This window comes from Sparus aurata, chromosome 22 (genome assembly GCF_900880675.1).
Source record: "Sparus aurata chromosome 22, fSpaAur1.1, whole genome shotgun sequence".
NCBI lineage: Eukaryota > Metazoa > Chordata > Actinopteri > Spariformes > Sparidae > Sparus > Sparus aurata.
In genome coordinates, this window is record NC_044208.1 from 31,336,657 (window position 1) to 31,353,178 (window position 16,522).

Here is a 16,522-nt window from a genome sequence, read left to right on the forward strand (position 1 = left end):
CCTCCTCCTCCTCCTCCTCCCTCCTCCTGCCGGAGGCCCTGCCCCGCCCGGCTAACAGAGCCACCGTCGGCGAAGCAGCTGCCGGTGGTGAAGGTGAAGCCAACGAAGGGGAGATGCTGACCAGTGAAACCAGTGTGAGACATTGGAGGGCAGATGTCCTGCAGGAGAAACACTGTCAGGCTGGACGCTCCGCATGTTCAAGTGTATACACAGGGGAAAGACCAGACACAGGACCAGGACCACAAATACTAGACCAATGGGGCACTGGTAAACTCTTAATGGTTTATAACCAGTATTGTGTGTTTAAGACTTGGGGTCTCACTGGGTTCTTGAGGACATCGTCGTCTACGTCAAAGTTGGAAGTGTCGGTAGGCGAGGACACGTCAGGGATGTAGGGCGCCTCGGTGGATCGGATGTTGTCCCAGTCGATCCCGCTGAAAAACGGGTGGCTCTTAAAGTCTGAGATCCCGTTCAGTCCGAGTCGACGTTCCCTCGAGCAAAGCAGCCGCTGGATCAGATCTTTGGCATCCTCGGACACATCGGTCACATGGGAGGGGAACTGGAAACGATCCTGAGGACAAGAAGAAGGAAAATATGAGAGGAAAGTGGATTAAAGAGGACAGAGAGACAGACAGGCAGAGGGATAATGAGACAGAAATGGAGAGCAGGACAGCGGCTGGTTCGTCCACCGAGAGACGAGTTAGATTTAGAAATGGGGAAGTAGGACGAGAGTCTGGAGACAAACAGACCTGGAAACACGAGAGCAGCCAAACCTTTTAGTTTCAGCTGAACACCACAGGCTGCTTCAGCACACACACACACACACACACACACACACTTTATTGATTGTCTTCTTTAATGGATGAATGTTAATGATATGTTAACACACACTAACCTCGTGGTTCATGATCTTCCCGTAGGTTTCCACCAGCGACTCTGCGTAGAACGGCGTTTCTCCGTACAGCATCTCGTACATGCAGACCCCCAGAGACCACCAGTCACACTCCGGTCCATAACGACCCATCCCGTCCTCCATCGCCTGCAGGATCTCTGGGGAGATGTAGTCTGGAGTGCCCACTGCCACCGAGGACTGCACCTGCACCGACACCACAGAGCGAGTCCTTAATGCCATCACTATAAGACTCAGGACAGAACTCAGAACCGGACCCCGTTAACTTTAAGACTAAATCCTGTGTGTGTGTGTGTGTGTGTGTGTGTGTGTGTGTGTGTTACCGTGCCATCCTCCATCATGCGGAGACAGGAGCCAAAGTCAGCGAGGCGGATGTGACCATTAACATCCAGCAGGACGTTGTCCGGTTTAATGTCTCTGTAACACAAAAAACATTTTAATGGCATCAACAGATTGATCCGGACAGTTCTGTAGTTTCAGAGCATCAAAACACAAACTTTCACTCAGACTGTCAGAGTAACCCAACAGGTCAGAGCTGAAACATCAGCAGCTCCTTCTCCTACTCTGCACACCATGCACCATCGTTATTCCACCGCTCTGTCTGTGTGACGGTTACAGAGGTTCTGACAGAGCTGTAACAGCGGCGGTGCATCCTCTATGAGTCACGGTCAGACGGAACAGTGTGTCGGTCGGATGGTGTTCAGTCTTCATTGTCTCTGTGTGAAAAGAGCTTCTGTAACTCTGGAGTCGGTTCTGGTCAGACTGGGAGGAGGTCTGACTGAGATGGAACCAGTTTTAGGTTCTGCACAGGAAGGAAGGCTGAACAGGAAACTGGCTAGTTCCCAGAGGACACTGCTGCCAGGAAGAGTTATGTTACCATGGTAACCAGCTACTGCATCACATTCAGCCAAACCACACCTGTCTGCTGCATGCGGACACCAGTGTAACCAGTGTAACCAGTACCTGTGGATGTAGTGCTGCTGGTGGATGGAGTGGATGGCGAGCACCATCTCAGCCACGTAGAACTTGGACATGTCCTCTGGAAGACGATCCTCAAACTTACTGAGCAGAGTTAGCAGGTCCCCGCCCACGTAGTAGTCCATCACCAGGTACTGCAGGAAAACACATCCAACACATGATCAACCGTCCCAGCAGCAGAACTCACTGCAGCAGGTGCGGTACTGACCAGGTAGTTGTCGTCCTGGAAAGCGTAGTGCAGAGTTGTGATCCACTGACTGTCTCCTCTCACCAGGACGTCTCGCTCTTCTCTGAAACATGCCGTCTATACACACAACATACTAACATGTTAAATTCAACATGCTAACAGCCAGAAAACTACAAATATGGTGGACATCAGACCAGAACTGGAACAGATCTGGACCCAATCTAAACTCACTTCAGCTCTCTTCAACATCTCCCACTTATTGAGAATCTTCATGGCATAAACTCTCTCTGTGTGCTTCATCTTCACCACGGCAACCTGAGAGAGAGAGGGGCGAGAGACATCAACACTCAGAGAGAGAGAGGGGCGAGAGACATCGACACTCAGAGAGAGAGAGGGGCGAGAGACATCAACACTCAGAGAGAGAGAGGGGCGAGAGACAACAACACTCAGAGAGAGAGAGAGGGGCGAGAGACATCGACACTCAGAGAGAGAGAGGGGCGAGAGACAACAACACTCAGAGAGAGAGAGGGGCGAGAGACAACAACACTCAGAGAGAGAGAGGGGCGAGAGACATCAACACTCAGAGAGAGAGAGGGGCGAGAGACATCGACACTCAGAGAGAGAGAGGGGCGAGAGACAACAACACTCAGAGAGAGAGAGGGGCGAGAGACATCAACACTCAGAGAGAGAGAGGGGCGAGAGACAACGACACTCAGAGAGAGAGAGGGGCGAGAGACATCAACACTCAGAGAGAGAGAGGGGCGAGAGACATCGACACTCAGAGAGAGAGAGGGGCGAGAGACATCAACACTCAGAGAGAGAGAGGGGCGAGAGACATCAACACTCAGAGAGAGAGAGGGGCGAGAGACATCAACACTCAGAGAGAGAGAGAGGGGCGAGAGACATCAACACTCAGAGAGAGAGAGAGGGGCGAGAGACATCAACACTCAGAGAGAGAGAGGGGCGAGAGACATCAACACTCAGAGAGAGAGAGGGGTGAGAGACAACGACACTCAGAGAGAGAGAGGGGCGAGAGACATCGACACTCAGAGAGAGAGAGGGGCGAGAGACATCAACACTCAGAGAGAGAGAGGGGCGAGAGACATCAACACTCAGAGAGAGAGAGGGGCGAGAGACAACGACACTCAGAGAGAGAGAGGGGCGAGAGACATCGACACTCAGAGAGAGAGAGGGGCGAGAGACATCAACACTCAGAGAGAGAGAGGGGCGAGAGACAACAACACTCAGAGAGAGAGAGGGGCGAGAGACAACGACACTCAGAGAGAGAGAGGGGCGAGAGACAACGACACTCAGAGAGAGAGAGGGGCGAGAGACATCACACTCAGAGAGAGAGAGGGGCGAGAGACATCGACACTCAGAGAGAGAGAGGGGCGAGAGACATCAACACTCAGAGAGAGAGAGGGGCGAGAGACATCAACACTCAGAGAGAGAGAGGGGCGAGAGACAACAACACTCAGAGAGAGAGAGGGGCGAGAGACATCAACACTCAGAGAGAGAGAGGGGCGAGAGACATCGACACTCAGAGAGAGAGAGGGGCGAGAGACATCGACACTCAGAGAGAGAGAGGGGCGAGAGACATCGACACTCAGAGAGAGAGAGAGGGGCGAGAGACATCAACACTCAGAGAGAGAGAGGGGCGAGAGACATCGACACTCAGAGAGAGAGAGGGGCGAGAGACATCAACACTCAGAGAGAGAGAGAGGGGCGAGAGACATCAACACTCAGAGAGAGAGAGGGGGCGAGAGACATCGACACTCAGAGAGAGAGAGAGGGGCGAGAGACATCAACACTCAGAGAGAGAGAGAGGGGCGAGAGACATCGACACTCAGAGAGAGAGAGGGGCGAGAGACATCGACACTCAGAGAGAGAGAGAGGGGCGAGAGACATCGACACTCAGAGAGAGAGAGGGGCGAGAGACAACAACACTCAGAGAGAGAGAGGGGCGAGAGACATCAACACTCAGAGAGAGAGAGAGGGGCGAGAGACATCGACACTCAGAGAGAGAGAGGGGCGAGAGACATCGACACTCAGAGAGAGAGAGGGGCGAGAGACATCGACACTCAGAGAGAGAGAGGGGCGAGAGACATCGACACTCAGAGAGAGAGAGGGGCGAGAGACATCGACACTCAGAGAGAGAGAGGGGCGAGAGACATCGACACTCAGAGAGAGAGAGGGGCGAGAGACATCAACACTCAGAGAGAGAGAGAGGGGCGAGAGACATCAACACTCAGAGAGAGAGAGGGGCGAGAGACAACGACACTCAGAGAGAGAGAGGGGCGAGAGACATCGACACTCAGAGAGAGAGAGGGGCGAGAGACAACGACACTCAGAGAGAGAGAGGGGCGAGAGACAACGACACTCAGAGAGAGAGAGGGGCGAGAGACATCAACACTCAGAGAGAGAGAGGGGCGAGAGACATCGACACTCAGAGAGAGAGAGGGGCGAGAGACATCAACACTCAGAGAGAGAGAGAGGGGCGAGAGACATCAACACTCAGAGAGAGAGAGGGGGACAGACCAACAACACTCAGAGAGAGAGAGGGGGGCGAGAGACCATCAACACTCAGAGAGAGAGAGGGGCGAGAGACATCGACACTCAGAGAGAGAGAGGGGCGAGAGACATCGACACTCAGAGAGAGAGAGGGGCGAGAGACATCGACACTCAGAGAGAGAGAGAGAGGGGGCGAGAGACATCAACACTCAGAGAGAGAGAGAGGGCGAGAGACATCGACACTCAGAGAGAGAGAGGGGCGAGAGACATCAACCACTCAGAGAGAGACGAGAGGGGCGAGAGACATCAAACACTCAGAGAGAGAGAGGGGCGAGAGACATCGACACTCAGAGAGAGAGAGGGGCGAGAGACATCGACACTCAGAGAGAGAGAGAGGGGCGAGAGACATCGACACTCAGAGAGAGAGAGGGGCGAGAGACAACACACTCAGGAGAGTAGGAGAGGGGCGCGAAGAGACAACAACACTCAGAGAGAGAGAGGGGCGAGAGACAACACACACAGAGAGAGAGAGGGGCGAGAGACATCAACACTCAGAGAGAGAGAGGGGCGAGAGACATCGACACTCAGAGAGAGAGAGGGGGGCGAGAGACATCGACACTCAGAGAGAGAGGGGGCGAGACACATCGACACTCAGAAGAGAGAGAGGGGCGAGAGACATCGACACTCAGAGAGAGAGAGGGGCGAGAGACAACAACACTCAGAGAGAGAGAGGCGAGAGACATCAACACTCAGAGAGAGAGAGGGGCGAGAGACATCGACACTCAGAGAGAGAGAGGGGCGAGAGACATCGACACTCAGAGAGAGAGGGGCGAGAGACATCGACACTCAGAGAGAGAGAGGGGCGAGAGACATCGACACTCAGAGAGAGAGAGGGGCGAGAGACATCGACACTCAGAGAGAGAGAGGGGCGAGAGACATCCACTCAGAGAGAGAGAGGGGCGAGAGACAACAACACTCAGAGAGAGAGAGGGGCGAGAGACATCGACACTCAGAGAGAGAGAGGGGCGAGAGACATCAACACTCAGAGAGAGAGAGGGGCGAGAGACAACACACTCAGAGAGAGAGAGGGGCGAGAGACAACAACTCAGAGAGAGAGAGGGGCGAGAGACACAACACTCGAGAGAGAGAGGGGCGAGAGACATCGACACTCAGAGAGAGAGAGGGGCGAGAGACATCAACACTCAGAGAGAGAGGGGCGAGACAACAACACTCAGAGAGAGAGAGGGGCGAGAGACATCAACACTCAGAGAGAGAGAGGGGCGAGAGACAACAACACTCAGAGAGAGAGAGAGGGGCGAGAGACATCAACACTCAGAGAGAGAGAGGGGCGAGAGACAACACACTCAGAAGAGAGAGAGGGGCGAGAGACTCGACACTCAGAGAGAGAGAGGGGCGAGAGACATCAACACTCAGAGAGAGAGAGGGGCGAGACAACACACCATAGAGAGAGAGAGAGGGGCGAGAGACATCGACACTCAGAGAGAGAGAGGGGCGAGAGACAACAACACTCAGAGAGAGAGAGGGGCGAGAGACAACACGTGTATGTTGGTGTGTAAACGTTCTGTTACATCATCTGGACCCTGAACACAGGTAAGAACCTGAACATCAGCATCATGTGACCTCGTTAACCTGACAGCCTGTCACAGTGAAGCAGCTGGAGATCAGTGTGTGTACACTTCACCTGTTCATCTACCTGTACGGACACATCTGATTGGTCCCGCTGTACGTGTGTGTGTTTAACTGACTGCTGATGTATCTGTGTGTTTGTGAGGACCAGGTGAGTCTCACGGCAACGACGGTCCTCATAAGTACACCAACACCTGTGTGTTTATATCCCGAGGCTGCAGGCAGGTGTGGCTCTGACACACCTTTCCTCTGGTATGAGGGCGCACACACACACACACACACTCCTGTGATCTACAGACATACAGGTGGACATTGTTGATCAGTGACTGACACTGACAGCACTGAACAGGACTGTGTGTGCGTGCGTGTGTGCGTGTGTGTGTGTGTGTGCGCGTGTGTGTGTGTGTGCGTGCGGGCGGGCGGGCGGGTGTGGGTGCGTGTGTGTGTGTGTGTGTGCGTGTGTGTGTGTGCGTGCGGGCGGGCGGGTGTGCGTGTGCGTGTGTGGCTTCGGGCTGAACTGGTTCATATAAACAAACCAACACCAGTCTGTGAGTTCACTGGACTCAGACCAGACAGAACCACATGTGGACTTTAGTCCAGCTGATATCAGACTGACTGAACTCCAGGAGGCGGAGACATGTTAATGATTGACAGCTGAAAGACTGCGCTGCATCTCAGTTCATAACTTTCCTGACAGTCAAAGTAATCCATTACATCCATGAGTACGGTGCTAACAGGAGCTGACCGCTCCGTCAGACTCGACTACATGTGAACTATTATAAACTACAGTTCAGCTCCTCCCAGCTGATGAGCAATGTGTCCATTATCTGTCTGCTGGGTTTCTGCTGGTTGTCCTCATGTTCACTCATTTGTTTGAATAAAGCTTATTGAAGAAAAAAGCCTGAGCTCCTGTGGGAAGCACAGAGGAAGCAGACAGGAAGCTCAGTGTTATAAACAGGAAATGCAGCGCTACATTTAACTGGAAACACTTCCTGTAAGAACACAGGAAGAGAGCGAGGCATTGACAGAAAACACCAGCTCAGAGTTACACTGTCGGACGCTACAGTTTATACCACTTCATATGATTTAGTTTAAATATGTTGTATTATTTATTTACTATATTATAAATGAACAGGTGGTGACACACTTTACAACTCGAGCCTGAAACTTCTGAACTGTAAAACTGATTTTTTTCCTACTTCTGTTCTGACAAATCAATCAAATAAGCCCCGCCTCCAGCTGATCAGACATGGACCAATCGAGACAAACTGTTTGTGTTCAGCAACACTCGGGGGGGGGGGGGGGGGGGGGGGGGGGTCAGAGGTCAACAGGAAGTCTTACCTCTCCAAAAGCTCCTCGTCCAATCACCTTCAGCATCTCAAAGTCGTCCCTGTGCAGCCGCATGTCCTTCACTGTGGTGGTAAAGGGTTTCACTGAGGACACACACACACACACACACACACACACACACACACACGTAAATACACACACACAGTGCACAGGTATATGTAAACAGCCATCTACTGTAGTTTATTTATCTTGGTCAGCTCGTCTGCTTTTTGTTCTGTGTTGTCTTCAGTGTTTGTTCTCTGCCAGCTGATCAATAAAGGAACATCATCTACTCTTACTGTTTACATACAGATACTCAGTCATAGTATTTATACTGCAGTATGAGGGATGAGCAGGGGGGCATTAGGACCCTGAAGACTGTGCTCTCCATTCATCTTTTATTTATCTGCCCATGTTATCTGGGTCACACACACACAGGATCTATATGATGTATAATGTAGGGTGACATATGGACGGCAGCTTCAGAGAAACATTATGAATGACTGAAGTATCAGTATTCATTGATATTGATCAGTGCTGGTGGATCAATAGATCAGAAACAGATTCTGGTGATAATATGACAGTAACAACAGCAGCTGACACTTCATCAGCCAATCAGATCAGTCCAACCTGCCTCAGCAGGTGAGCCAGAAACCACTGTTCATGTCTGTGTTTCAACATCTGTCAGAGAGAAACTAGATCGTTGGGACATTTTCCAGATGTGTATGTGGAGACAGAACCAGGTGTTTCTGTGCCTGAACCAAACCCGATCAGAAACACATGACGACATGAAACTAAAAACTGAACTTTCAAGTTTCAAAATCAAGAAGCTGAGCTGTCGTGAGATGTCACGACATTAAAACGTGACGATATTTCTTGTAGAGGAGAAACGCTGTCTCATGACATAAGCAGCCGCCGGGCCTCCAGGACCAGCGCCAGGCTCCGACAGTTCTCGCCGTGGTCAAACTGTAATTACATCATCACGTGACGCCCTGCAGCCCAATAACACTTCTTCCCTAAAGCTAGCATTGTGAGAGAAGAGTCTGTAAAACAGTGGAGACGTTGCTTTCAGCATCACAACCGCTGCAGACGAGTACTTTGACTTTCATAACTGGAGCATTCAGTCCGATTCAGTGTGGAAAATCTAGAAGAGCCGCACAATTAAATGATTGTATCCCCATTCAAGTTAGCAGGGCGCTAAACAGGAAGTTAGCCGGGTGAGCCGGTGGAAGTCTCTAGTGTGCACACTCCACGGGCCACACAACACCAACACCAGATGGTTTATAGCCGGGAAGTCGAAGTTTGGTCTTCAGGACGTCGCACAGCTTCAGTCAGATGTTAGACGCTCACACAGGAGAGAAGACGTCAGCTGAGACTGATCACAGACTGTTCATGTCTCCTGATGCTTCTGATCATTCAGTCAGAAAGTAGAACTGAAGTGACGTCGATCACAAGATGATTTCAGTAAACGTGTGAAAATTGACCTGCATTGTTTTACATTTTGTGATCCAATTCTTATGTTTTCTGAAAAATAGTGTTAAAATATCATCACACTTTAACGTTTTGACATAAAGACACAACGTTTTAACGTGACCAGGTGCAGAAACATAAACTGATGTTAGCTGACTGAGCTCTCACTGCAGACCAGTCAAAACCACATCACAGGGCTGATCTGAGACCTGCACCTGGAATCCTTCTCCTGTTCTTTCTCTCTGAACAAACAGCAGCTTCCCTGACCTGATGACATCACCAGAACCATCCAATCAGGGAGTTAGCTGTCAGTCATGTGACTCACGCTCACTCCTCCTGGTTCAGACCAGCTGAGCTTCAGACCTGAAGATCAACCATGACACAAAACTCACCTGTATGACATCACACAGCACCTGTCTCTATTGTGCAGTCAGTCCAACCAGTCAGACTGCACAGACTGGTTCATGCACCAGTAAAAGTGTTTTGGAGTAAACTGGTGTTAATCAGTTTACAGTCAATACATTGTGTTTTCAGAGGATGTCAGCTCCACTCAGCTGCTACATCAGCAGCACAGAGAACATCTACCGCTCAGCATCACCTGAACCAAGACACGACCACATCAGAGGAGCTGAGGCGGAGCAGGTGAACACTTCCACCTGTCAAACAGTCTTCATCACTCGTCACCACCTGCTCACTTCTTACAGATAAACTCAGGACGGACACATTCAGCTCTCACAGAGAACATCCTGACTGGAAACATGACAAACACTTCATCACAGCCCAGGACGGGAGAGACATGAACCTGGAACACCTCCTCCCCCACAGGTGTGATCCATACAATACACCTGACAGGACGATGTGGTCACCTGAACGTCTGAGCAGGTGTGAACTGAGTCTGACTGGCCCCGCTCACATCACTGGTGTTTGTGCTTGTTACAACTTCCATCAGCACGTTAGTGTTAAACATATAAACTGAGTGTGACATCAGCCCGTGACATCACAGAGACGATCGACTGAACTCGTCCAATCATCATCAGCTCAACATCAAACAGCCTCAGAGAGCAGAACTGTCATTAGCTACTCATCATACCTGTTCACACCTGTTCACTCCTGTTCACACCTGTTCATTCCTGTTCACCTGTTCACCTGTTCACTCCTGTTCACACCTGTTCACTCCTGTTCACACCTGTTCATTCCTGTTCACAGGGGTGGGAATCTCTGGGCACCTCACGATTCGATTCTTAATCGATTCTCGATGCAGCAAGTTTTTTTATGTACATTTCCATGCACGATTTAAAAAAAAATAAAAATTTAATCTGAGTTTGCTCATCACTTCCTACTTTATTTCTCACTGTGTGACTACTTGGTACTTTCAAAGCAAAGTATCTGTAATGATCCATACTTAATTTACTTCCAATATATTTAATTAATAAAACAAATGAAAGAAATGTGGCAAGTCAACTGGAAGGTTACATTTGCTAGCAAACATCCAGCTTTGCAAAGAACCAAAAGGAAAAGAAAAGTGTTCCTGTAGCAGCACATGTAGTACATTAATGCAGCTGCAGCTGGTGGACGGTCGATACAGGTGTTTGTATCACAGGTTGATCTGGACGTCTCACACTTTGCCGCTGCTGACTGACCACACACTGAGTGCGGGCTGGATTTCAACATACTGTGCAGGCTGTATGACAGTGTACAGTTTTCACACCGACTTGGATTCAGCTTAATAACGATGTATGCGGCTGGGAACGATGGATTTAAATGACCATTTGAACGCACGGCGGAATGACAGAATTACCCGATATTAGTTACAGGTGTCGCAAGTTAACCTGGATGCTGCGCACTCAACACCACAGCCAACAGCTAACAGCCAACAGCTAACAGCTAACAGCTATCAGCCAACAGCTAACAGCTAACAGCTATCAGCCAACAGCTAACAGCCAACCGCTATAAGGTAACAGCTAACAGCTATCAGCCAACAGCTATCAGCCAACAGCTAACAGCTATCAGCCAACAGCTAACAGCTAACAGCTATCAGCCAACAGCCAACAGCCAACAGCTATCAGCCAACAGCTAACAGCCAACAGCTATCAGCCAACAGCTATCAGCCAACAGCTATCAGCCAACAGCTAACAGCCATCAGCCAACAGCCAACAGCTAACAGCTATCAGCCAACAGCTAACAGCTATCAGCCAACAGCTAACAGCTATCAGTCAACAGCTATCAGCTAACAGCTAACAGCCAACAGCTATCAGCCAACAGCTATCAGCCAACAGCTATCAGCCAACAGCTAACAGCCATCAGCCAACAGCCAACAGCTAACAGCTATCAGCCAACAGCTAACAGCTATCAGCCAACAGCTAACAGCTATCAGTCAACAGCTATCAGTCAACAGCTATCAGCCAACAGCCAACAGCTATCAGCCAACAGCTAACAGCTATCAGCCAACAGCCAACAGCTAACAGCTATCAGCCAACAGCTATCAGCCAACAGCTAACAGCTAACAGCTATCAGCCAACAGCTAACAGCTATCAGTCAACAGCTAACAGCTATCAGTCAACAGCTATCAGTCAACAGCTAACAGCTAACAGCCAACAGCTAACAGCTAACAGCTAACAGCCATCAGCCAACAGCCAACAGCTAACAGCTATCAGCCAACAGCTAACAGCTAACAGCTATCAGCCAACAGCTAACAGCTATCAGTCAACAGCTAACAGCTATCAGTCAACAGCTATCAGTCAACAGCTAACAGCTAACAGCCAACAGCTAACAGCTAACAGCCAGCAGCTAACAGCCAACAGCTAACAGCTATCAGCCAACAGCTATCAGCTATCAGCCAACAGCTATCAGCCAACAGCTATCAGCCAACAGCTAACAGCTATCAGCCAACAGCTAACAGCTAACAGCTAACAGCCAACAGCTATCAGCCAACAGCTATCAGCCAACAGCTAACAGCCATCAGCCAACAGCCATCAGCCAACAGCCAACAGCTAACAGCTATCAGCCAACAGCTAACAGCTAACAGCTATCAGCCAACAGCTAACAGCTATCAGCCAACAGCTAACAGCTAACAGCTATCAGCCAACAGCTATCAGCCAACAGCTATCAGCCAACAGCCAACAGCTATCAGCCAACAGCTATCAGCCAACAGCTAACAGCTATCAGCCAACAGCCAACAGCTAACAGCTAACAGCTATCAGCCAACAGCTATCAGCTAACAGCCAACAGCTAACAGCCAACAGCCAACAGCTAACAGCTATCAGCCAACAGCTAACAGCTATCAGCCAACAGCTATCAGCCAACAGCTATCAGCCAACAGCTAACAGCTATCAGCCAACAGCTAACAGCTAACAGCCAACAGCTATCAGCCAACAGCTATCAGCCAACAGCTATCAGCCAACAGCTAACAGCCAACAGCCAACAGCTAACAGCCAACAGCTATCAGCTAACAGCCAACAGCTAACAGCCAACAGCCAACAGCTAACAGCCAACAGCTAACAGCCAACAGCTAACAGCTAACAGCCAACAGCTATCAGCTAACAGCTAACAGCTAACAGCCAACAGCTAACAGCTAACAGCTAACAGCCAACAGCCAACAGCCAACAGCCAACAGCCAACAGCTAACAGCCAACAGCCAACAGCTAACAGCCAACAGCCAACAGCTAACAGCCAACAGCTAACAGCCAACAGCTATCAGCTAACAGCGGTCTCCACGCTGCTCTCGAGCAGCTCGGTGTGAACGAATGCCTTAGACGTTCCAACCATGAGTTGTTTGTGAGTATAGACATTCACGACACATCCCATGTTTTTTGTTGTGTGCACGCAGCCAACTGTCCGGGCGCCGCACTTCCACACTTCTGAGTTCCGCCTCTTGCGTTCCGTCAACATTACGTTGTCAATTAACATGTAGAAAATCGATTTTTGACATTTGGAATCGATTCAGAATCATCCACGTCCGAATCGCGATTCATCTAAGAATCGATTATTTTTTCCACCCCTACCTGTTCACACCTGTTCACATCTGTTCACACTGAGCAAACAAGCGAGTTCAGTCTCACTCCAGATCATGACGACCTCATCAGAACTGAACTGATCAATACTCTCGTGTCACACTGTCATACATGAATCCACTACATGAGCTTTATACCTCCACGACACACACACACACACACACACACACACACACACACACACACACCTCTGGCAGGTTCATGTTCAGAACCGTCGACCCGCTACTCATTTCTATAGGTCAACATGCACGACACGCCTCGTGGACCATATATGGTTAAAAGTGGGCGTGGAGAGGGCGGGGCATCCCCAGGTGAGCTGTGGTTTATAAGGACAACCTCACCTGCAGGTGTCAGTGCCAACGGCTTCATTAACGTAACAGTACATAAGACCCCTCGACCGGTTCCTCCCGTCAGTAACGTCCGTCATGATGCTGTGATCTAAACTCACATTATTTATTTGTTTATACTTATTTATCTTCACCTGTGATCAGATTCTGATCAATAATCAATGGTTTCATTCTCTGGCATGGTCATACTGATTAACAAATATTAATGTTGATATCAGCTGTGATCAGATCGATCAGCCCGGTTTGACGAGTTGGTGGTTCTGGACTCCTGAACTGGACTCAGACTGAGTGTTGACTGTGAGGAGCGGGAGTGGATCTTCATCTTCATCAGTCCGTGTGTCAGCCTCTGCACATCACCACATCCCTGATCAATATATTGATTTATCAGACTCCATCAGAACATCAGAGACTCAGATGGAAACCAGGCCACACCAAACCAGGCCAGGCCAGACCAAACCAGGCCACAGCTAAACAGGAACGGGCTGAACCAGGACAGAGGACCAGAGTGGCACAAAGTCCTGGAACATCCCAGACCAGCCTGGAAACTGTTCAAGGACACCTGGAGAAAGAAACCTTTAAACCCCTGAAATGTAAACCTGGATCGTTTCCCTGACACGGACTGACACTGTCCCTCTGGATCCCCTCCGGACCCCTTCAGAACTACATCATAGAACCTGGAGCTCCTTAAATCTCCCTGGAGCTCCTGACCCTCCTTCAGGATCCCCTTGAACCGATTTCAAGTTCTCTCAAGGCCGCCTGAACCTTCCTGAAACTACTTCTAGAGATCCATGAACCTCCCTGTGGATCCCTGTGGATCCCTGGATCTGTATCAAGGTCTGCCAAGAACCTCTCAACATGTATGAACCTTCCAGGAGCCTCTCAAGGACCCTTGAACCTCCCTGGTCCTCGGGGGAGCCCCTGGCGGCCCCGCAGTGAGACCGCCGGCTCACGGGACCTTCTGTACCGTGTTTTACAGTGTTTAGTGAATGCATCTCGGTCCAGGACCGGGACCAGGACCGGGTCTGGACTCTTACCCCACTCCAGGAAGTCAGTGACGTGCTTCTCCCTCTTGAGCGGGGAGTGGGAGCACTCCGTGTAGAAGCAGAGCAGGAGGTCCAGCAGCGCCTCCACACTCAGGCAGCCCGCCTCCTTCTGCTCCTGCAGCAGCTCCTCCAGCCGCTTCAGACGGACCTGAGCCGACATCGTGACCCGGGACAGACACCCGCCGCTCCCGCTTACAAACCGACAGCGACCCCGCCACACAGTCCGAGTGAAACCCGCCGCCCAGGCTCCGTTTCCTGCCGAGTCCTGCCGAGCTCAGCCTGCTAACTGCGGCTAGCTCGTTAGCTCCGGGAAAACATTCCCGACATTTTGATCCGCTGAGTGTCGCTGAGTGTCGGTGTGTCTCCGCCGGTTACCGCCGCTCCGTCGTGTCGACAGCCGCTCAGCCTGCAGGCCCGCGTCTGTCCGGCCTCCACATCGGTTTTAATCCCGGTAAATCTGGACTTTCCTCTCAGAATTCGGGCTGTCGTCGGGCCGTCGCCTCTCTCAGGTTGTCCGCCGCAGCTCCATGTCGTCGGGCCGGTTCAGCTCGGTAACATGTCCGGGAGCTCCGGGCCGCGCGCGAGCACAACAATGACCGCGAACACCTCGAGGGAGCGGGCCGCGGGATTACCGGGGCTTTTTCGGTAGTTTGAGGCTGACTGCCGGTGTGGCTGGTCGGTGGGAATATGGCTGAATCCCGATCGGATCATCCAGAGCAAGCTGAACACACCACACACACTTCCTGTCAGCCACAGTTTCACAATAAAACACCGTCCCAGCGCTGTCCTCAGAGTCAGGGTGACGTTACAGTGTTTTCAGAGGGACTATTCATTTTAATACTACAAGTAATACTACATCTACTATATGAATACTACATAGACTACAAGAATACTACATCTACTATATGAATACTACATATACTACAAGAATACTCCATCTACTATATGAATACTACATATACTACAAGAATACTCCATATACTACAAGAATACTACATTTACTATATGAATACTACATATACTACAAGTAATACTACATCTACTATATGAATACTACATATACTACAAGTAATACTACATCTACTATATGAATACTACATATACTACAAGTAATACTACATCTACTATATGAATACTACATATACTACAAGTAATACTACATCTACTATATGAATACTACATATACTACAAGAATACTACATCTACTATATGAATACTACATACACTACAAGTAATACTACAAGAATACTACATATACTACAAGTAATACTCCATCTACTATATGAATACTACATATACTACAAGAATACTACATCTACTATATGAATACTACATACGCTACAAGTAATACTACAAGAATACTACATATACTACAAGTAATACTACATCTACTATATGAATACTACATATACTACAAGTAATACTACATCTACTACAAGTAATACTACAAGTAATACTACATATACTATATGAATGCTACATATACTACAAGTAATACTACATATACAACAAGAATACTACATATACTACTGGTAATACTACATATACTACAAGTAATACTACATCTACTACAAGTAATACTACATATACTGCAAGTAATACTACATCTACTACAAGTAATACTACATCTACTGCAAGTAATACTACATCTACTGCAAGAATACTACATATACTACAAGTAATACTACAAGTAATACTACATATACTACAAGTAATACTACAAGTAATACTACATATACTACAAGAATACTACATATACTACAAGTAATACTACAAGTAATACTACATATACTACAAGTAATACTACAAGTAATACTACATATACTACAAGAATACTACATATACTACTACATGTACTACAAGTTATACTACAATTAATCCAAGTAATATCACTTATTTATCACTGATAAAATACTCAACTTCCTTTTAAATGAGAAGAAGGAATAAGAATAAGAGTGTATTTCGTATTTAAATTAAAACATGTAGTCAAATATTTAGTTGAATTTATTTGTAATAATTGGAAATCTTTTTAACTGTTGTTGTAGAAGTTTTAATAAACATGTTTGAGTGTAAAAATCCTTCAGAACAAC

At 48.9% G+C, this 16,522-nt stretch overlaps 1 protein-coding gene across 1 annotated transcript; it reads right to left on the reverse strand.

Annotated features, from left to right (window-relative positions):
* Window positions 1–2: 2 nt before the first annotated feature.
* LOC115573867 (serine/threonine-protein kinase MRCK beta-like) lies at window positions 3–15,155 on the reverse strand (the record flags this gene model as incomplete). Its single annotated transcript, XM_030404915.1, has 9 exons — window positions 14,424–15,155; window positions 7,575–7,666; window positions 2,307–2,390; window positions 2,097–2,192; window positions 1,874–2,022; window positions 1,234–1,327; window positions 896–1,096; window positions 323–571; window positions 3–158 (listed from the first exon to the last, which is right to left on the reverse strand). Coding segments are annotated over exons 1-9 (1,290 nt in total), but the record flags the coding sequence as incomplete, so codon positions are not given.
* Window positions 15,156–16,522: the final 1,367 nt, after the last annotated feature.